The sequence below is a fragment of the Xenopus laevis genome, chromosome 3S (genome assembly GCF_017654675.1).
Source record: "Xenopus laevis strain J_2021 chromosome 3S, Xenopus_laevis_v10.1, whole genome shotgun sequence".
NCBI lineage: Eukaryota > Metazoa > Chordata > Amphibia > Anura > Pipidae > Xenopus > Xenopus laevis.
Window position 1 is genome coordinate 94,984,183 of NC_054376.1, and position 24,312 is coordinate 95,008,494.

At 36.5% G+C, this 24,312-nt stretch overlaps 1 protein-coding gene across 1 annotated transcript in view; it reads right to left on the reverse strand.

Annotated features, from left to right (window-relative positions):
• The window catches only part of LOC108712382 (phosphatidylinositol phosphatase PTPRQ-like), a 197,893-nt gene that overhangs the window by 99,479 nt on the left and 74,102 nt on the right, over positions 1–24,312 (reverse strand). Inside the window, exons 26-33 of the mRNA XM_041587767.1 lie at positions 19,999–20,159; positions 19,065–19,176; positions 17,682–17,908; positions 11,110–11,179; positions 6,109–6,308; positions 5,233–5,476; positions 451–579; positions 100–246 (exon numbers count right to left, since the gene is read on the reverse strand). Coding sequence (XP_041443701.1) covers positions 100–246; positions 451–579; positions 5,233–5,476; positions 6,109–6,308; positions 11,110–11,179; positions 17,682–17,908; positions 19,065–19,176; positions 19,999–20,159 — 1,290 coding nt within the window. The remainder of the gene's footprint in view (positions 1–99; positions 247–450; positions 580–5,232; positions 5,477–6,108; positions 6,309–11,109; positions 11,180–17,681; positions 17,909–19,064; positions 19,177–19,998; positions 20,160–24,312) is intronic.

The following is a 24,312-nucleotide window of genomic DNA, read 5'->3' on the forward strand; positions in this document are numbered from 1 at the left end:
GAAGCAAGAGCATTTCACAGTTTGAATCCTAATAACATGTGCTAAGCCTTGAATCCTAACAACATGTGTTAAGCCCCTGTAAGTAAATGAGACTGTTACCTTCTGCTGGGGTGAAAACCGATATGTTGGCTCTTGGCCCAACACCTGCGCTGGTTTCCCCGCTGATATATGCATTATAGGTGGTGAATGGTGTAAGGTTGGTAAATGGAAACTTGAGATCTTTTGTGCTGTTCTCCAGGATGTGACCTGAAAAAATACACATTAATTTGCAGACAGAAAAGGTACATTTTCATTGTTGATGGATATATTAATAATCTGTGAGATCCCCACTTGTTTTTTTTTTTCTTTTATTAAAAAGAAAAAATATATATATGGAGATGAAAAATTATAGCTCTCTTAACAACAACTCAGAATCATATGGTAAGAGCTTTAAAAGACTCTCATGCATACCTGCTGGACCATACAGCTCAACTCGGTAGCTAAATTTTCCTGTCACAATGGTTGGTGCATCCCAAATCACCGAGAAAGAGCGTGTTGTGATGTTTCCCAAGACTAGATTCTGTGGTGGATCTTCTGGGACTGAAAGCATAAAATGGTTTCAGGAGAAGAAAGCAGAATTCGGTAATATACAAATGTAATCTAAAAGCAAAAAGTTCTTCTACACACTGAAACCTTTGCAGGGTAGGATGTTCAGAAGGGGTGGGTTGGGGCAGATTTAAAAAAACCTTTTAAGATTTTGTGTCAGATTGGGCCTGGGTTGAGATGGGCAGTTATTAGAATGAGTAATTAAAGGTGTAGTTAAAGCTAATATGAAAGTCTACAAGTTTTTACTTTACATTTAAAAAATTGCAGGAACCAAACATGTAACAATATAAATACATAAAATGTTATTCTCAAGGTGATTCAGGTGAGTGGTCACTTATTTAAAGTTATAATAATAGGAATGTATAAGGCAAAAGTGGTGAGATCAAGTTTGGAGTGTTGTGCTCCGCAGTGGAACGCATGCACTGGGATACATCAGGCGCCATCTTAAAGTGGAGATATCACGAAGCGGCTATTTGATCCAGTGCTAAGTGACCTGTCACAATGTAAGTGTGCCTAACTGTGTCCTTGAGGAGAGACAGGAATGCAGGATCTGGTGAGATCAGTCCATTGTTGGGGGGGCACGTGTGGCTGGAAAGAGCGGAGGTGTGGGGGTTGCCCCATTTAACCCCTTTGTGACTTACTCTGCAAATCTCTCTACATAATAAGTTTTGGCAACCCATTTGGGAAAATTACTTCTCACTTGAGAAAATTGGAGAACTGTAACTCACACCAATTTTGCCTTGCACATTCATTGTTTTAAGACTGGTGGAATCACTTCATACAACCTAGGATACGTTTAGGAAAATTCCTATTATTGTGATTTTAAATAAGTGACCACTATACCTTTAATGACTTATTTATTGTTTTTGTTATCCTCAAAAGGACATTGTGGATTTAAGGTGTGTTTGAGACCGGTTAAAAAGATTTCTCCATAATGCCACATTACTTCAATTAAGAATGCATATTTCACCAAAAGTAGCAAGTAGAAAAGCATAAATAAGCCACAGAAAAACACAACTGGTATGTGTCACTGTGTTATGACTTGCTAAGGGATTCCTGACTACGTTTTACTTCTCTATATCTCAACTTCCCTTTATCTATCTACTAATGCCATATTCTAATTCATTAGTACACATTAGAGAAGGGGTACCCAACCCTTTCTACCTGTGAACCACATTCAAATGTAAGGAATGTTGGAGAGCAACACACGTATGCAAAAAGGTCCTGGGGGTGCCAAATAAGGGTTTGTGATTTATTGTGATTTATTATAGGCAGCTCCTATGTGAACTTGTAACCCACAGTAGACTCAGGTTGGAAGTACACATGGGTTTTATGTAACTAGAAATTGCCTACAAGCCAGGATTTCAAAAACAAGCACCCGATTTGATGCCACTGGAAGCAATATCCAAGGGGTCAGAGCTGTTGCTCACAAGCCACTGGTTGGGAATCAATGCATTAGAGGGTTGGTGGTAGGCTAAATGCTTATGATTACACCCTTACTTACAAACTTGGGAAATCAATGTTAAAATGATTATCTGAGTTGCTTGACTTTGCAAATGTCAGACTGCTCATTTCCCTATACTTCCCTATATGTGCTAATGTTGGAATCCCTCCCTGTTTCTCCACTGGAAGCTACTGAGATTTAAATATGAAGAACTTTCTTGTAGTGGTAGACTCTTTCTCAAAATGGTTAAAGGTCATACCAATGTCATCTCAGACATCAGCAGTAATAATTCCAACCCTTCATTAGCTGTTTGCAACACACAGTATACCAGATGTTATTGTTTAAGTTTAATTAGGGCAGTAACCATTGCACCATTTCAACCTCAAGGAAATGGATGAGCTGAAAGTATGGTGCAAACCACAAATGATGCACTTAGAAGGATTAGAAATGGGGACTGGTCAACAAGACTTGGACAATTTATTTTATCTCTACATGTTACCCCATGTACAACCACAGGTGTTATTCCTGCTTAGCACCTTAAAACTTGACTTGACCATCTTAATCCAGACCTAACTGAGAATGTAGAGAGAAAACAGCAACAGAGCCTGGATTCCGCCCTGTCCTCTAAGACTTTACATAGATTTGCTCCTGATCATACAGTGCATGCCGGGAATTACGGGACTGGTCAAAAGTGGGTCTCTGTAGTAATAACTGAAGTTACTGGACCCAAGTCATCCAAGGTACATCGCAAGGACGGGCAAGAATGGTACCATCATGTGGATCAGTTTCAGAGGCGTGTTCAGCCTTAATGGACAGCATGGATTGTCCCACTATGGTTCCCAGTTACTCCTTGATTGCCCCATGCAGCCAAGGAACTAATGGAACAATATATCACCAGGTATTGATTCTGCTCCTATAGAGAACTGTGATAAATCTTCCCAGACTGCCCCTTTTGGTCAGACTTCTGGTTATGAATGGCCACAGTGCAACAGGATGTCTCCAAGGTGTATGGACAATTACGTTAGCTAGGGGGGAGGAGTGCTAGACGGAGTTGCTTGTTAAAATAATTATTGATACATATTCTCTCTGCTATTGGTTGTGTTTTTCTAGCTTTATTTTCTCTTTTACTCTCAATGTTAGCCATGTTGGAGCTGTAATAGACCAGTTGATTAAGCATAAACATTGAGTCCTACACAACTTCCACTGTGAGCTCAACAGTAGAAAAGATTTATCAGGATTGACAAAATTTCATGTGTGCCTAAAAAAAAACCCTAAGGGTAAGGCCAGACGAAGAGATTCGGTGAGATTTTGTCGCCCGACGACTTATCGCCACGTCTTATGCGCGACTATCTCACTGAGGCAACTTTGGGCGACTATTGAAAATGCATCGCTGCGTGTGCATTAGTGCAGGCGATTTTGCGTTGTAGCCTATGGGGAAAAAACGCTGAGGCAGTTCGGGGAGATAGTCGCGCAAAAGACGTGGCGATAAGTCGCCAGGCGACAAAATCTCCTCGTCTGGGCTTACCCTAAAAAAAAAGAATTAAGGTGAAAATAAAAGGATGCCAAAGAGATAAAGCAGCTTCTGTTGTTATTGCAAATCTCTTCCTTAAACAAACACTCCATAATCTTCTGTTATCTTGTAAAGTGTAGTGTTATCAGTTCTGATAGTATTTCATTCAGAGGACTAAATTAATGGAATGCAATGTTGCTGTCCGTAGCTTTTGCTAAAGGGTTTTCTCATAAATTCTCATATTTAACATACATAAAAACTCCCTGTTCTGTTTATAAACACAAAAGACACGTATTTAGAATCAGCACCTTGAAGGGTTATTTATGAAAAGCAGATACAGAAACAGTAGAAGGGAGAACAAAGTATAGACTACTAAGGGCAGAGACAGACAAAAAAGATTTGGGGAGATTAGTCGCCCGACGACAAATCTGCTCTTCTTCGGCAACTAATCTCCCCAAACTGCCTCCCTGCCAACTAGAATCAAAATCACCAGCAGGCTGGCACTCAGTTCGCTGAGGATCAGGTGTCCCACATGTATTAAGCACTGGTGACAAATATTTACACAAAGTGAATTGCTTATATAGTCAGAATAAACAGTTACTCTATTGAAATGTTCAGTAAGTAAATAGTTGCCTCCTTTATAGTCATGGCATTTTAATTTGAGCATTCTATGAACAGTTTTTTGTAACAAACAAAAACATACATGTAGGAAATTACTGAGTTGCAACCCACTAACCAAATAGAGCCGTGAACCAAACAATAAATTTCAAGTCAGTCCTAAATAGTGTTGCCACCCGGCCAGTATTTCACTGGCCTAGCCAGTAAAATAATAACAAATTGTGTCAGACACTCGCCACATCATAATAAAAGTTCATTTAAAAGGTGAACAACCCCTTTAACATGTGTTTCTTAACATTTCTCACTTGCTTCCCTATTTGTTTTCCTAACACATGTTTTGTACACCCCACATATTTCAGTTCGCAGGGACAAACTAACAGGTATACTTCAGTGATGGGCCAATCACGCGAAATTTGCAAAACGGGCTAAATTCACGAAACATGACAATTCCGATGCCAAATTGATGCCGGCATCAAAAAATTTTTCCATTTGGCCATATACAGATTGGCAAAAGACAGGCCAAACTTACTTTCAATCAGTGTGCCACCGGTCTGAATTAAAATACAATCATCAAATATAAAATAATTCTTTTTTTTTAAATTCAAATACAACGCAGTCTACTAAAAATGCAATTCTATTGATTGTCGGGTGGTCCCTCACTCCAAAAGTATCAGAGTCAGTGGCACCGTCCAAGCCAAAAAATGTCCAAGTTAAAAGTAAAGTTCACTCTGGAGAACCAAATTCGATTCAGTGTATTTTATTTAATTTAAACACAACATGTTTAGGACAGACATGTCCTTCATCAGGAGCACCTGATGAAGGACATGTCTGTCCTAAACATGTTGTGTTTAAATTAAATAAAATACACTGAATCGAATTTGGTTCTCCAGGGTGAACTTTATTTTTACTAAAAATGCAAACATTTTAGCTTTGCAAAACTTTTTATATAATCTTCTATTTAGCTATTGTTTTTCAGCTGAACCATTCAAAACATCATTCCTGGTACCATCAAAATGAATACAACAAAATACAAAAAAAAACATTACACATTAATTAAGACATGATTTTTACTCACCTGATTCTGGAGTCCTAACAATGGTGCTATCAATGTATCCAGGTTCACTTGTGACTGCTGAAACTTCAAACAAGTAGGTTGTGTATGGTCTCAGCTGGCCCACAATGATGGTGATAGGTTCATTCCAGATAGAACTGAATGATGGAGAGGTGGCAGTTCTTGATACAAATGGAGAAGTGGTTGTGGACTGACCTCGAGTTGATGAAGGGCTTGTTGTGCTCCACAGAAAAGATTCTCTGTTGTCCTAATAGATTATTAATATCAGAGTTAGGACACTTTAATATTAACTTGTTATTACCATAAGAGGAGCCAACAAATACAGGCAAAAGTGAAAACAACACTTTGGTGCCATTTTTAGACTTCTTTTTAAATTAACAAATCAAATATGAAGGAACATCTTTATAGAATTAGTTTCAATAGTTTTTTTATGGTAGTTTAATGTTCACAAAACTGAGCTTACAAGTTGTGTGCCTTACTTTTAATTTGATATGACTGCAACAACTTTTCATTAAGTGTACCTTTTAGCATAAAAAAACATGCAAAAACTGTTTTTCAAAATGTACAGAAGCCTATTTTTTTGGTTTATTTTGCATTTTATTTGAAATGTAGTTCAAATGACCTAATCTTTGATATATCAGTAATTCCTGATAAATATATAAACAACTAACAAAAAATAAAGATTCATAGACATATCCCCCTCTTGTACAATTCAAATTTTTTTGCCAAAGCAGTAGAGTAAATCTCTGCACCATAACCCTAACATAGTGAAATAAATTACACCTGAATGGCTCAGCAGCAGAAAATACCATTTGCTCTGATATTTCTTTGCAAGGTTTTCTTTAACTCAGAATCTATAGAAGAATGTTTACTACTTACATTGCATTCTGGTAATGCTCCATTCAAAATGTCTTCCACCTTCACAGTGGTATCTTTTACTATTATTCCACTTCTTGCATGTTTTACACTTATTTTGAAGCTGGTTATTTTTCCATGTGGTTGCCTTGGTAAAAACCAAGTAAGATTTACTGCTGAAGAATTTAATGCTTCAACTGTCAAGTTCACAACCTTTCCTGCAGCTGTAAACAAGGATGAAATGTCAGTTATCAAATATATTTCTATTTTGTTTGTTTGAAAGTAGTAATTCCTGAATATTAGAATAATTAGATTTTCTTAATGGCACCATTTCTTTAAAAAAAAAGAAAAAGAAAGTGAATCTGTCTGTATACATCACAATTTATACCAAGTAAAATCTTTCATGAAGTTGTCAATATAATTTAAGTGTAAGTAAGCGATAGGAAGTAAAATTGTGTATTGATGTACATTGCTTGCTGCCTACACCTGCTTATATAGTAAATTTTTATACTAGTGTGGTTTTTAATACAACTTTATATGAATGGCTAAATACCACTAATCCAGATGAAGCCTCAAACCAGCACTGTGCCAGGGGACTCCTTGGATCTTGTCTTAATTTTTGACCAATATATAAAAAAGGCTCCCTAAATCACCATTCCGTGAGAGAAGACAGAATGAGAATATGTATAAAAACCCTTAAAACATTATTGGTCCAAGGATTTCATTGCATTCATGATAATTAAGACACACAACAATTATTTAATAAAAGGTGCAAAGTTTGTTAATGGTTTAATCACCTATATCTAGAGATGCCAACTGCCTAGTATTTAACCAGCCTGGCCAGTAAATAAAATTCTTTATGCCAATTTAATGGATAGGAAAGAAAGGCAAAATATAGTTACATAGTTACATAGTTAAATTGAGTTGAAAAAAGACAAAGTCCATCAAATTCAACCCCTCCAAATGAAAACCCAGCATCCATACACACACCCCTCCCTACTTTCACATAAATTCTATATACCCATACCTATACTAACTATAGAGTTTAGTATCACAATAGCCTTTGATATTATGTCTGTCCAAAAAATCATCCAAGCCATTCTTATAGTCATTAACTGAATCAGCCATCACAACATCACCCGGCAGTGCATTCCACAACCTCACTGTCCTGACTGTGAAGAACCCCCTACGTTGCGTCAAATGAAAGTTCTTTTCTTCTAGTCTGAAGGGGTGGCCTCTGGTACGGTGATCCACTTTATGGGTAAAAAGGTCCCCTGCCATTTGTCTATAATCCTACCAAGAGCATCCAAAAGGTGATAGCATCTTATAAGATGTTTGCTTTTAAACAACTGACTAATAAAAGCTATGAGTTTCTGTATCTTTTAATATATATGGGTAATACTAACCTGGGGCACATATGTAAATATGTACTCAATGCCATAATAGAAGAAATAATGATTTCAGAACAGCCACAACCCATAAGAATATTTGTTTGATTAGACCCAATAAAAGGTCTAACTCAGACACTTATTTTTATACATTACACAGAAAGTAAATGGTCCTAAATCCAAAATGCATGTTCAAAAGAGTACCTATTATATGAACACAGAATCAATTTATCATACACTTGGGGGTTATTTATCAAAATCCAAATGTATCTAACTATTTTTGGATAGCCTCTCCACACTGACTTTCCCCCATACTTATTAAATTTTCCCGAAAAATACTTGTGCAGGAAAAGTCTCAATAAGATCGTAAAAAATGTAAATCTGCAACTTTTTCCGATTTGATTCAAAAATACCTTTTCGGATTTGATGCCCGAATACCACAACTTTTTCAGAAACCCATAACAAATGAGGATATCTTTGGGACATCTGCCATTGAACTTGGCAGGTCTGAGATGGAGTAATTTTTATTCAGACTTTTAACACCATTGGGGTTTAATAAATCACAGAATTGTTTTTTTCTACGAATAAAAATTATGGTTTTCCCATTTAAAATTCGAACCAGAAAAAAAATCAGACTTTGATAAATAACCCTCTTAGAGAGTACTTCAAGCAACTATAAATAAATATAACAGAAAAAATGGCACAATAACCAAGTCAGTGGCACACAATAAATATCCAGGGCTATATTTCTCCAATAAAATATACATTAACAGTGAATAACAATAAGTAATAACTGGAGCATTTATTGACTATATTTTAGAACATAACAAAGACTCTGTATATTGCCTATAGTGTTAAGGTAAATATCTAAAATATTTTCCAACAGGCTTCAGCCCTTATCTCTGCATTAGCTAGATGTGCAATAGACACTCAATAGTAATATTAAATAATGAAGGAGCAAAGATGTCATCCTTGGCCTAGCTGCTGTGAAAATTTCTTTAAAGGCCATACAATGACTGTGGGGAATGTATGTACACTATGATATGGGTTGGAAATCAATGCAGCAATTTTGATAGACCCCTGAGTTAAAATCATGACATATTTTCAAAATAAGTTGTTGTTCTAGAAGCTGTTTTATTGCACTGCATTCTTTGCACAGCAGGTATTATTATGCTAGACTCTGGGTCTTTGGTTCTCCTGCTCTCAGTTAAGGCTGTTTTGCAAGTAACATATCATATGCCTTATCACTACAGAAATGTTTCTTTCTGTCAAAGCAAATATTATAAAGTAGCCAAATATAATAAATTCTTATAGTGAAGAAATGAAGATGTGCAGCTGGTTCAAATCAAATTTAAGAGATAAATAAAGATACAAGACCAGAATACAAGGCTTAAACTGGTATACAGAGAATGCGTCTGTGTTTTATTCCTCACATCTAATCCTATCTGGTAGGAAATGCTGTCAAAATTACAGCTTTTGCCACTTTATCAAGCCAGTGTATCTGACATCCCCATGCCAACCAGAAAATATACGATATTTATTGTGTCTAGAGTACTGCACATCTGTACATTGTGCTAGAACAGAGATCACACCACGAAGAAATGCTCAATATATAAATTTAATTATAGCAGTATATATGACTAACACAAAGTGGTGAACTATGGGGAGAACTAGGAATTGATTCCCACTTAGGGGCAAATTTACTAAAGGGCGAAGTGACTAACGCTGGCGAAATTTCGGAAATTTCGCCGATTTACTAATGGTCGCCGGCGTAACTTTGCTAGCGAAGTAGATAGAGTCTAGCAATACTTCGCTCCCTAACACCAGACTAATTTGCGCTCTGGCAAATGGACATAACTACGCAAATTTTGGAAATTTTTCCAAGTCCCAAAAAAGGCTAGTGTCTTTTCCTTTTTTTCAGGGTGATAGGCTGCAAAAGTGTAATTTTTTTGGGGGGTAACTGGCTTCCCCCCTACATTTCCTAACATATGGCACATAAACTATACCCTGGGTTCATATGTAGGGCATTATAACAACTTTATTTTATTAAGGTTTCCCGGGCTTGTGTAGTGTAATGTATTTGCTGCCACATATACATCCATTCAACTTTAACTTCCCACCATATGTAAATAAGTCAATGCTAGCGCAACGTCGCTTTGCTTGGCGCAGTAACGCTACAGCAACTTCGCCAGCGTTCGGCTCCCTGGACGCAACTTCGGATTTTAGTAAATTAGCATTGTCCTGGCAAATCTACGCATGGCGAAGTGTTGCGCTGTGAGCGAAGACATCGCTGGCGAATTTTCAGAGTTAAGAGAATTTGCCCCTTAGACTACTATTACTATACATTGTATTCTAACAACCGTATCTCAAGGTAACACTGAGAAAAAAACTGGATAGAGAAAATGTTCTTAATCTTAGACGCACCCTTGAATTTAAGAAAACACATGGGACGTTATGTCATCCACACTAACTTGCATGAGCGTCAATATGTCTGAAAAATAGTTTGTATTGGAAAGAATGTGAAACACCAGTGGTAAAACAGTAATCACAAGAAGATGCCTCTTTTTTTTTCTTTTGGCGGGGATAAACAGAAATTCATCTTTATGCCAATACAAAGGTATGTTTGTCCAATGTGTCCTTACCACAAGTCCATCCCTGGGTGAATTTGCAACCATTGCTACTAAATGAATAACAATCTCAACTCTGGGGGCAAAGTTATCAACATTCAAATTTGCGGTTTTACCACAATTCAAGTTTTTCTGTGGCAAAAATTTGTTTCCAAAACTCAAATATTTGATATTAATTAAGCACAAAAAACTCATTAAAAATATTTAAAAGCTGACAGGTTCATACAGACAGACTTATTGAAAATTATAAATCTGATGTCACTGCATTTTTTCACGTTTTACTGCTATTGAGTTTTGATTCTTTTTTTTATATATAAATAAGCATTTTTAAGGGTTTTTTTCATATTAAAAAATAACTTGATAATTACATTTTTGGGAAATCTGCCCCAGGGTGTTGAGATGGAATAGTAAAAGAAATGAAAATATAATTATTTTTAAGGAATAAAAAAAATGTGCTAATTACCTGTTAAAGTTTAGATGACTTAAAGTCGACCAGTCAACCAGACATGAAAAGCTGTATAAATTCTTTTCAGATTAAACATTAAACCCAAATTCTTTTTGTTATTTAAACATCCATTCCAACTCTTCTAAAAGTCTCAGCTGTCAATCATATATTACCTGCCCCTCCTGTATGCATTAGGCATAGGGACGGGGCAGGCAATGACTTTCACTTTCCATTCTGCACTTACTAGATTTCACTGCACTCCCCACATTCCCCCGCCCTCCAACCATCTAATTGTGTAGCCAGTGCATAGACATGGGTATCAGGTGCCCCATTCTGGCACATAAGATTTTGGGATTATGCAAAGTTTGCCTTAATAACAGTGTCTTCAAAATGGCACCTGCCTGTCTACTGAGATTGTGAATACCAAGACTAATAAACACAAGATTTCAATATTTTTTTATAGTGTAAGGGAAATGTATTTTGCTTGACTAACATCATAAAATAGGATTAGGAATTATTTCTATAACAAACCCCCAAAACATAACATAAAAACCAGTGTACTTGCCACTTTCTGCAGTCTGAAATAGAAAAGATTCACTGAATGATCCATTGCCAGCACTGTTTTCTGCAGCCACCTTTAGGGAAAAAAAAAGACAATTGTTAAAACTTTTTTAGTGCCTTATAGTGATATTGACCCGTTTAATTTCGCCAAAAAATGACGCTGACGCCCATTAAAGTGTATGGGTGTCAAAAATTTTTTGACGCGCATCATTTCTTTTTGACATGTGTCATTTTTTTTTGATGCACAGCGCCATACAAGTCTATGGACGTACTTTCCTAGGCGAAACAAGGTGAAAAAATTCGCCCTTCCCTAGTGCCTTACATAGATGTAAGGCCCTAAAACCAAAGCTTAAGCTACATTTTATTCTTAATACTGTATTTTACACATTGCCATTGTTCTTTTACTGCTGGGCTAAAACCCAGATATTATGTTTCTGCCTGATGTTACTAGTGGTAGGTAGATAGCTCAAAATGGCCCACCCATATTCACCCAACTCAAATTCAAATATTAATCCCCTTCTTATCCTGTCTCCTCTGAAACCCGAAACAACTAGCGATACATTAATTTCCATCCTACAGCACAGCTTAATGTATAACAACTTTACAACACCTTTCTGCTCTCTGTCTTCTTTTCTTCACTTAAAGCCAGTGTCCATTGTTTTTGTTTCAGTAGTCATTTTCAGAATTTGGATGGGTTTCTTACAATGTTCATAAACAGCATTTTGATGCTCACACCACATCTAAACATTAGCACTAAAAATTTAAAATATGACTGGAAAAACTGTTTAGTCCTATCCAATAAATTTAGTCCCTCAGCGAATGTCTGCTCCCATACCTGCAGCAAACTAACTTAGAAAGATTTAAGCACCCTTTAGTCCCTCAGTGAATGATTGTTTTAAACTATATTTAAATAATCCAGTGTAACGTTGAAATACAAAGGGTTATTTCAGATAGCATCAAGCCATCTGCCCAGCTGTAAGCACCCTCAAGCTCCAATATGAAGCACAAGGACCGGTGCTTTCCTGATGAATACAGCATTACCTGTATTTGGCAGTTTTGTACCCATGCCGGGGAAGGATCATAGGCATCCCTTGGTTCCCACTTTTACTTTAAATTAGATGCACATATTAGAAATTGCCAGCAGCTGCATAGTACTCCTGAAACCTGTTACAGAGACAGAGCCCCCTTACCCCTGCTAGCAAAGTGCTCTATGGTGGAAGATGCAGAGCTCAGCAAGTTTTTAGAAAACCATACCCTTTAGCAGTCTAGCACTTGGGGTATGCTCCATTTGTAAATAACCCACCTCTATCTTCAATAAAGGTGATGCAATTTCCCTTGCTTTCCATCACATTTATTCTGACTCTAATACTTATGTCGAGCCTAATGTTATATATTGCCAAAGCATTAAAAAAAATTGACAAACACACATATACAGTATATACCAATACATGAGACACTATGGTCAAGTAACCTCAAGCATACTGCTGTTTTATTAAACACCTGAATACAGTTGTACAATGTCAAAATATTACTCCTTAATACCAAACATAGTCGTACAATTTGATATGTGAAGATGCACAGAATGCAAATTCTGTTCTTCAGAATGCTCAGAACCTGAGGTGTTCTGGATAAGGAATATTTCAATAATATGGATCTTCATACCTTAAGTTTACTAAATAAATCCTTTAAACATGAACTAGAATTCAAATAGGGCTGTTTTGCCTCCAATAAGGATTAATAAGTTACAGTGCAAGGTGCTGTTTTATTATTATAAACAAAAAGGAATTTGTTTTAGATTTGTTTGATTTGTATAAAAAGGAGTTTATGGGAGACGGCTTTCCTGTAATTTGAAGCTTTCTGGATAATGCGTTTCCAGATAATACCTGTATTAGTAAGTATAAAACATATAAACACTAAACACATCACAGGCTAAGAAATGGAATGTTTCTTAGAATTGTCTGCTTGTCTGCTTATCTTAATCAGAAAGGCCTAGGAATCCAACAACACAAAATTGGCAGACAAAAGTGTATATAATCCAGAGAGATTTTTAAATTTATTTCTCTAGGTACATGAAGTATATTTCATGTTTTAGTAGCTTTATGCACGGTTTCAAGTCCATGGGACAGTTAGCAGTTGAGAAAATCTGCCACTTTTATAATTGATGCTAGTATAGGTATAGGATCCCTTATCTGAAAACCCGATATCCTGAAAGCTCAGAATTACGGAATGGCTCCCATAGACTCCATTTTATCCAAATAATCCAAATTTTTAAAAATGATTTCCTTTTTCTCTGTAATAATAAAACAGTAGCTTGTACATGATCCCAACTAAGATATAATTAATCCTTATTGGAAGCAAAACCAGCCTATTGGGTTTATTTAATGTTTAAATGAATTTCTAGTAGACTTAAGGCATGAAGACCCAAATTATTATCCGGAAAACCCCAGGTCCCGAGCTTTTTGGATAACAGGTCCCATACCTGTATATTAAATGCACAGAGTAACTGCAGGAAAATACAAAAGAAGATATTAGATGTCCAAGAAAACCATAGATGGATAAAAGTTACTGGACATATTGCTACGGCATTGGTATGAAGAGAATTTCCTGCACCAGCTTTTGCTTTCTTTTAATAACATGGAACTATTGGCTCTATCATACAGACACTAGCACTGGATAGAAATTCTTGTTTGACCAAATTTAGCAGGGAGCAAGTCCTCTTTTCTGGTGTTCTACAAACTGGGGCTGATTTACAAGAATAGGTGCTAAATTGACCTAGTGCATTTGCCAATCAAGTCGTTGCTTTCCTTTAATAAGTGGTAGTAGCCTGATTAGGGGTGGTGCTCAGCCCTAAACCTAATTTCTTACTAAAATAATAAATATATTCTTATATAACACATTAAAGGCTTGTTGAATGTACCATAGCTCAGCTATATATTTAAATATTTTACAATTAAGGTGGCCATTCACTGGCTGATCCCATAAGGTATCCAACCAATTAACCTTTGGGCCAATACAATACCATGCAAATGGCCATACACATTCATGACCACCTTCCCTTGTTTCATTCATTTGGGCAAACACACAAATGATCAGAACTGCTGAAAGTCAAGAAAAGCTGCGGCTCATCTTCACATCTTAATCTGCAACATGCACTTGCCCATATCATGCATCTGCAGATAACATTTTCATACAGGACAGATCAACTTTGATCCCAACATGGCATGTGTCACCGTTAAGGTTGCCACCTTTTGATGGAAAAATTGTTTTCCCTATTAATAACATTAATTACACATGGATGGCATGTATTTTACAATATGCACAGGATTCCTCCACTAAAAAAGATGTCCTGTGTAATGGTCTTTAGGTACCTAAACAATTCCAACTGACAGAGTTGGCTCTAGTGGTAACTTTCAGAACAACGGTGCATATTTTGAGCTCCCGTAAACCTACAGGAGAGATAGGGAAGGATTTACCATCAGAAGTTTTGAGGGCACATTTACTCTGTGCAGGGCAGGAAGCAATGTGCAAAAGATGTGAGCTCAGAAATCTGTGCTCACACTGTAAAAACAGTGATGCCTACTTTGCCACCACAGTATTTATGAGGGACATGCATATACAAATCTATACAAATCTGCCTGCTTTGTCATAAATGCCACATTTTTTATTGGCCTCTGATCAACAAAAATGTATTGCAGGTATAAAAGTAGATGGCTGATGGCTCTGCCATAGCAATAGCTTTGTGGATTTAACATAGAGTAGTATTCCAATCTTATGCTTCCCAGGGGATTGTTTAAAAAGCTGTATATTCCCTGAAAAGTTTAATCCAGGAAAGAAAAAATGCAGCATGCTTGAACAAAACAATATCAATTCCAGGAAAAAAGTAAAATCAGGTGGTTGTAAAATCGGAGTTCTACTGTAGTTCAGTGAGACTTTCACATCATGGCAGTACAGTTACAGCTTTAAAGAGGTAAGACCAATTTATTTGGTTTTCTACAGAGTGACAATTAATGGTAGCATGAAGTATAATTTGAGATCTGTATGTGTTTCATATTCATTTATATGCATTATAATTTATACTAATTTTGGGCTAAGGGAACATAAGCCTTCACATAGCGGTGTTTCTCCACCCAAATGCTGTACAATAGTAATGTATATTCCAGCCTGAAACTTGTGGGTTTATCCATGGATTGGAAGGTTTCTGCCAGCAAAACACTACTTGGTGTTAGTGATGGGCGAATTTGCACGATCTGCCACCAGCAAATAAATTCATGAAACGGGCATGACAATTCGCTAGCGAAAATTTGCCAGTGTCAAAAACGAGATGCCGGAGCCATTTCGCCAGAGCCGTTTCGCAAATTTCCCTGCAAATCGAAACGGCGCAAATCCTCCCATCACTACTTGGTGTGCCAAATACTCCTCCTTGGGCTGACTGCTGGTTGCTTATTTAGATTATTCTACCTGCCCCTTCCCATTTTACTTCTGGTGACATCACAGGTTGGGTGTGGATATATAATTAATCATGGCTTGTCAAGTCAGGCTGGGTCAGGGATTCGAGAGGCTGAGTTGGAGTTGGGTGCTGGTCAACATTTTGTCAACCCACATGTCACTACTGCCCAACTAAAACTCCCAATTCCAGTATGTTATATAAGGTTATCTGAACTGTAGTCCAGGAATTGCAGAGAAAGAATCTGTAAAACTGTAGATTAACACTTTTAAGAACTACTCTGTTTATACTAGACTGTCTGTCTATTTCTGCCCTTCTAAAGTTTGATTATGGATACAAATCAAATAATTATAAAATTTACACACACATTTGCACAAATAATGGTATAAAAGTTCATTCAGGTGCTCTTTCCTTGTCCACTTAGACCAGGGGTGTCCAAAACGTAGATTGGGATCTACCAGTAGACCTTTAGCTGGTGATCAGTAGATCCCAAGACATTGTCAGCAAACAGCTTATCTAAATCACCCTCCTGTTTCATTCTTTTCATTCAGATATTGATTATGTTAAGGTGCCCGGTCAGCTTGGCCTGGCCCTGTGCAGCATCTTTATCTCATAAATTATCTACTTGCAGAATAGCAATTGTACATTTCATATGCTGTATATTTAATGCCATAATCCAGAGGATAGCATGCTTTTTGAAAAACAGCTAAAAAACTTATTTTAGTTCCAAACCTGGAACAGGGCCAAGACCAAAACTGTACCAGCTTCATATTTAGCATTCAAAGCAGATGTTTCTGAACCAAAACAGACATTCTATTGTTTCTATTGTTTAATTAAATACTGAGAAATATTGCAGTGACACGCATCTGTAGTGAGTAACCACTCTGTTATTATGGAGCCGAGTGCCATGCAGGCTGAATAAAACATTCTAAAGTGCTTCTACTGAATGTAGAACATGTGCAAAAAAGCACAATATTTCAGGGGCATAACACTTTCTTGCTTACAGCCAAAAGAGCTTTTTATATACTTTGCATTAATAACAGCCATTGTTGGCAGAAATATTGCATTAGCTGGCACACTAACTAAACCATTAAAGAACCTGGAAAGCCTAATCCCTTGAGGAGTGCCAAAATATTTGGCACCCCTCCCATTGTTTTCTTGGGCCAGTGCTCCCTTTCAGAAAAAAAATTAACTGGCCTGCAAAGCTTTCTAAAGAGGTGCCACCATCTTACCTCTCTCTCACAGGTGTCCTTAATTAAGAATAGACTTGTGCATGTACAGTAGTGTGAAACTAGAATATTTTACTCCATTGTGCATGTTCAAGTCTAACTCACAGAGGAATGACTAGAAGAGACAGGAAAGTGTTGCCTCCTTAGAGCTGGTACAGTTTTTGTTGAACAGAACCACTGGCCCTGCAGAAAAACGTGAATTCACTGGGTGATGCCTAACATTTAACACCACTCTAGTTAATTAGGCTTTCCTTGTCCTGTATGTAGTCAGTCTCAACACAATGATTTGTTGAGGCTGGCCCTCAAAGTGTTTGTCTGTGCTAGGTGCTTTATTTTGATGCATTTTTAGAAGTCAGTCAAAAAATCAGATTATACCAAAATATACCAATCACCTAAACTGTCTAAGCTACATCAATACGGTCTTTATTGTTGTTCGAAGTGACATCTCCAAAATTATTAACAAAACACAGTGTTGGAATCTGCAGAGAAATTATCTGACACTTCCAAAGCTTTGAAGCTTTTAACTGCATAAGAAAAAAGTATATATAAGGTTATCTAGTAATTCATGATGCACATTTTGAAGCTGAATGCACTTTTAAAATACTAATGAATTCATATAATTTGATATCCTTTGATTTAGGTTAAGCCAGAAAACCAAAGGTAATATAATGGGTATGTCTGCTGCATCTACAAGCAAAGTCCTGTTCATGACAATTGTATGTTTAAGCGTCTTTGGGGTAAACTCCAAAGCATACTGCAGGGTGTATATTAATATTACATGTTGTCCATTTGCAGACAGAATATATATTATCAGTAGAATGCTAGATTTAATGCATACAGTAACTATAAATATTTTACTTTGGGCATCAATGAGTATCTGAAATACAATCAAATAAATAATACCTTTATTTCATATGTTGTTCCAGGGGTCAAGCTTGTCAAAAGAACTTCCAGACTGTCAGGTTTTGTTGCTGCTTCGATATAAGTGGACTGTATCCATGGACAAACTTCTCTGAAAATGACATAGTACGCTAGGATCTTCCCATTTGGGTTTCGTGGTACATTCCAGGAAAGGAGAATTCCTGCAGAGCCAACTCTTTCTCCAGCTAAAGATATTGGAGGTCCGGGAACTAAAATAATAAAAAGGCCCATGCACTTACTATAATAGAGTAGAAGAACTAAATGAAACCTTTTACTGTACATTCTTCATAAAAATACATTTTTTGCATGAGCTTTTTAAAAAAATACATAATCAGAAGCTAGTGTGTTTAACATGAGCCTTGTCTTCCAACTGCAGAATTACAAGAAATGATTAAACACTTTAAGAAACACGAGAAACATTCTTTAAGAGGAATGCAAAAAATGTAATATTCTAAACAATGTACAAGTGCTTCAGTGTCTGTTTGTTTCTAGCAATTATGATGTTTTGCATCAAAATACTGTACATGTTAAATAAGTTTGTCAGTTCAAAGAACAAACAATAAGAGATACCCGTTAATGTTGCAATGGATGAGAATATAAACGTGAAATTAATCTTCTATTTGTCTCATAAATATTGGCCAGAAACATTAGCTCAGTATGTTTTTCTTTTAAATACATCTGATTTGGGGAAGTTACGTTTAACAAATGCAGTATTTTATTTCAATCTGAGTTACAAAATCTCCTCCCCAAAGCCTTATACTGACTCTCCTCAAACTGGAACTTGTTCACGTGACCGATCCATTAGGAGAGAGCATCTTAATTTAGAGATGAAGTAATGCATTAAAACAAAATATCACAGTATTTGTCACTGTTGTTTCAAAAAGCATTGGAGGTACTGTAGGTTATATTCTGTCTCTATAAAAATACCCAAACACTTACGAATTATACAGCTGGACTTTTAAGCCCCTTTCAGTTCATATTTAAAAGTTATCCTGGGGAGGCATTTTAACACAAGTTTTAATTATAGCAAGTTAGTTTTACATATCTAAAATTTCAATGCACTTTGCGGAATACAATTATTAACTGTACTGTATGCTCTGCTAGGCTAGACAGTTGCGAACACGTCTCTAAGCAATCAATATATCTGACTTAATACTGAATGCACCTAGACATAAGCCCTAATTCCTCAATAAAATGCTGAACTACAGTCCCTTAACAAATTTGCATTACATTAGGCCTTCATAGAATACATTTTATATATATATATGTGTGTGTGTGTGTTAGTGTGTGTGTGTGCATTTAGTTTAAGAATAAGCCAACTTTGCACAAATATCATATATTTACTGAAAGCAAAAATAAACTTACTGGTCTCATTGGTAACCACCGATCTGCTGACAGGTGAACTAAAGGCTGAAGAGGACACAGAAGAAACTGTGACAGTGAAGGCTGTACCAGGAGCAAGGCTGGATACATCTGCCTGAAATGTCAGAAAGATACACATTAAATGAAGTATTAGGTGAAACTCACAGTCAAGCACCACTCCTTACTGGAAACCTTTCCACTTTGGTATTTTGCACAGTATCACAGATTCCTAGAAAAACAATCTGCTCCTGTACAGCACTTCCACTATGATGGATAGATTTAGGCAATAAAAAAACAAAATCAGCAAAGAATATTTCCATGTTCAAATGTATCCAAGAAAAAGCAGATAAACATTGCCTGGCATTCACACAAATACTCTTTCCTGCACAGCTCTATGTTCTCATTTAAAAACAATGAAAGACAAAGTGTGATCTGTATTGGTTAGTTTAAACAGCATACCTGTATGTCTGCAGCTCTCCACAGAAGCAGAAGAAAAACAACAGGAAAGGTAATCATTATTTTACTTTTCAGAAAGTGGAAGAATTGTTCCTATGTCTTTTTGATGGCTTTACAGGGAAATGTTTTCTGCATTAATGATTTAAAGCTAAGACTGCCTGCACAGTGCACAATTAATGAGCCTGTATTACTCAATAGCACACCCATTCCTTTGTTAAACTATTCATGAACTCCGGGGTGACTGGCTGGAGGATCATGATAGACTTCAAAAAAAATAAAGAAAATAAAAAATTGTTGTTAAGGTAGCAAGCTCCTCACGTTGAAATTTCTATTACAAATTTAGCATAGATAACTTTGTATGCATTCTGCATTAAAAGCATGGGAAGCTAGCTTCATGGTTGGTCAGCTCTGCAAAGAATGTTCCAATGAGCTCAGAGTGTAAACAAAAGTTGCCCATCCACAAACTATAATGAAAAAATACCTGATACTCCCCTCCTCCGAGATCTCTGACAGTAACAAAGCCATGTGGAGGAAAAAGATCCACTTGATATGTTTCCACCCACCCTGATGGTTGCTTCCAGGATAGTGAAAAGGACTGTGATGAAATATTGAAGGTTCTCAGTTCTTGTGGCTGCTCAGGCTCTGTGTTAAATAAAAACAAAACATTTTATTGTGCATTGCATTACTTTGTTAAAAAATATTTTTTTGCAAAGGAAATTAAATGACTATTTAATGAATGATTCTGTCTTGGTTTGGATAAAAAAATGCAGTTTTTTTGTTTTGCTAGCACCAAACATATTCTACTATAGCCTGGCAGAGCTTCCTTACACGTGGCTTCTAATTTTAGAAATTATAAACATGATTCTATTAACATAATCTTTGTGCATAATATGACTTGATAATTTATTACACAAAGACTATTACAAGACATGCTTAAGTATTAAGCTTTTTTAATTGCTTGATATCTGACTATAAAAATGCTACATGATATCCTTTCACATTGTTCCAGTGGGAAAAAAACGGCACAGTGAGAAAACACCACTGCTATAGTATTAGCAAACTAATAGTACATTTTACATTGAACTATTACAAAAATATTCTTCAGGTTGGTGGGTCAACATGGGTTAAGTTTCCAATGAACTGCTATACTAAAAATACCCTACTCATCCCATAAAAACAATTGGTTTATGCTTAAACAGTAATACAGATATTGGATTCTTTATCCGGAAACCCTTTATCCAGAAAGCTGAGAATTACAGGAAGGCCATCCCACAGATTTTATTTCATCTAAATAAATCAAATGTTTAAAAATATTGGGTTTATGTAATGGTTACATGTTTTTAGTAGACTTAAGGTATGAAGATCCAAATGACAGGTCCTGGCATTCTGGAAAAAGAGACCCCATACCTGTATTGCCTACCTTGCACACAACTATGCTGATCACCACATCTTGAAGCTGATTTTTAATACAGTGCAAGGTACAAAGGACAGACTGCAAAAGTTGTTGCTTCTGGTGCAGCAGGTAAATTAATACGACTTGAGGGGCAAAGTTGGGCTCATGTTCTTATGCCTGGGACACTGGTTATGGTGATAGTCAGTGTTATCAGGGATCAATTAACCTGTCTGTAAATTTTAGGGTGATACCCATGGGTAACCCTTTTATTTATGAGGAGAACATGCAAAGAGAGCAGAACTAGCCCAAAGTTCCAAACTATGAGGAAGTCTGTTGTTTCTCTCTTTCCCAGTAGGGTGCAGTATTATGTGAACATATTGCAATATGTATGGGTAGGTCAAGAATGACAACATTGTGGACCGAGATAAGATGGATAAGATGGAAACTTTTCTTCTCTGGGGGAATGTAAAACATACAAACAGAAATGGTAGTATCTTCATTATAGAATGACATAAAAAAAATATTTCCAACAGGCAATATATAAAGGGAAATAGGTGGTCTTATTTTTTCTGTAAATAGCAATACATTAAATGTGAGAAAATAAGCTCCACTAGTAGCCTCAAAGAGGTAGGTTGTGGGTGATAATCAAATCAAAGGGCAGGGCAACTCAAGGGATTTCAGCTTGGTGTCAATTAATTGGTTGGTTGAATGCAAAGGCTTGAAGGGTTTTCTGTAAGTAAATTCTGACACTAAGTTATGTGACAGCTTCCAACTCTTTCTATGTATTTCTGTAAATACTTGCTTATTTTCAGATTTAAGCTTATGCTTGTTCCCAGTGTTTTATTTAGTTGGCCGGATAAATAGTCCACAAAAAGGGGATGGTATTGGCATGTAAAGCTAAAGGTGGCTGAGGCTAAAATTCTAGGAGACTCAGGTTTATTTCATATTTGATAAATTTTAACAGTCATAAAAATACTATGTATGGTTTGGATAATATACTATACTATATATATAATTAGTTTTTTTAAGTGGTTGTTTTTATTTTTGCAGTCAGATTGTCTTTAATATTTAATAGGTGCAATATCTACTGTTTGTCCTACTTATTACAAACCAGACGCAGTATGAAGTTGTCAGTAGGTCTAGAGCAATGTTTTCTAAAGTAATGAAGCAAATATATGAGGATGGATAACATGTGTATGTTGTTATATGTACTGTTAGGCTAGAACGCCACAACGCGTCTGGAGCTGACACGTTGCTATGTGACAAACCATATGCAACGTGGAACAGGAAGTGAAGGATCTTTTCCTCCACATGGCTTTGTTACCGCATGCGACGTGGAACAGGAAGTGAAGGATAAATCGCAGGTAAGAACTACATTTATGCGTTTTATGCAACATGTCCGCTCCAGATGCGGCGTGGAGTTCTTGCCTTATAGCTTACTAATAATTTCCAACTAGGGATGCACCGAATACACAATTTTGGATTCGGCGAACCCCTGAATCCTTCGTGAAAGTATCAGCCGTATACCAAATGAATCCGAATTCTTATTTGCTTATGAAAATTACCGGTGGGAAGGGGGAAACATTTTTTACTTCCTTGTTTTATGACAAAAAGTCATGTGATTTCCCTCCCTGCCCCTAATTTGCATAGGCAAATTAGGATTCGGATTCGGTTGGGCCGGGCAGAAGGATTCGGCCGAATCCAAATCATACTGAAAAAGGCAGAATCCTGGCCCGAATTCCGAACTGAATCCTGGATTCGGTGCATCCCTATTTCCAACACAGTTCAAATATTTTGTAGAGCTTTTTTTCATTAGATAATGCTACAGTGAAGTTGTATCACTTCAGAAGTGACTTAACTGTTCCCACATATCATATGTTAAAAGAAACAGAGCTCTCTCCTGTGACATTTGTCATTTGGTGTAACCTTACAAGCTATACCAATGAACAGAAACTAGACTGTGATTGTTTTCCCGAGTCTGATGACTACACTTACAAGTGCACTTGTTTGATATAGTTAAAAAAATATACTGTATATGAAACAGGTGCTCAGACTTCCACCCATTCAAAGATATTCAAAGTACTTTATTGTGCCAAAAATATGTCGAAACAGGTGGTACTGAGTAGTGTTAAAGAGCTTTAACATAATTTAATTAAGGTTGTGTAAATTATTCTGATTCTGTCTTGAAGTACTGAATCACTCTAATCTCTAATGTATACAATCATGACAAAAATGCTGGGATCTCATGAAAATGAAAATAGTTTGAATTTATGCAGAAGCATTGAAGTGAGTGTGCCTTTTGTTTCTATTTTTGTGGATAATCATGACAATAACACATTTTTATTATTGCACATTTTATTATTGCCTTTACTTTCTAAGTGGTTTTGTGTAGTCTTTATATATCTATATTTACTGCATATATCCATATAGTCATCAGGGACACACTGTTAAATTAAATACAGTAAGCCACTTATGAGATATGAGATGTGATACTACTAATTAGCTACCCACATATCCCCCGTAACTTTTCACTTTTCTACCTTTTGGAGCACTAGAACATTACCCGCCCCAATCTTGCAGGTAACAAAATGAGTGATGTAGCACTACTGCAGGGATAGAAGATTGAAGAAGTCTCTTGCATCTTTAATTAAGGTTTAAATACCTACTTTGGAGACTTATTGTCTCAAAAAGAGTCCATGTTAAGTGCTTAAGGATATATTTACCAAATTGCAGGGAGTCTTATTTATTATTTTACATTTGTTTACATTTGTTTACAGGGAGGGAGGTCTGGGCAGGGACCGGGGCCAGAGGGGGAAATCAGGAGAGCGTCAGTGCAGAGAACAGGCCTGGCCTGACAGGGCCAATGAGAGCCAGGGCCCAGTCTGACTCTGTCTGTACTCTATTTTCTCAGTTCAGTGCATGTTTGAAAGAAGCATCAGCCAGAAATGGCAGCCCTTTTGTTTTATTCTCCTGGAAGAGTGTGTGCCGCAGCATTTATTTTTCTTAAAAATGTGATAGATACTGATAGAACAAATATTCTCAACTGAAGCAATGTCAGTATAAATACATTGCACAATGTTAAAACATATCACAAGTTTAGAAAAATACTGTAATTTTACAAAGGCAAACCTAGAAACTCTGACAACAGAACAATGAAACTAAAACAAATTCAAGTAATAAGGAACAAAGAATGAGTGGAAAAAGATTCATAACAATTAATTGCTACTGAAAATCAAAAGGTAACTCCCCCTTTAAACTTCTAGTTAAGACTGCAATACTCATCCTTATAAGCTGACATCCCTGATCCCTTGCACTCATTTAATCACTTAAGCATTAGAGAGGAAATCTTTATCATCTAACATACAATATGAATTGAATGTTGCAAAAAGCTATTTTTTACTT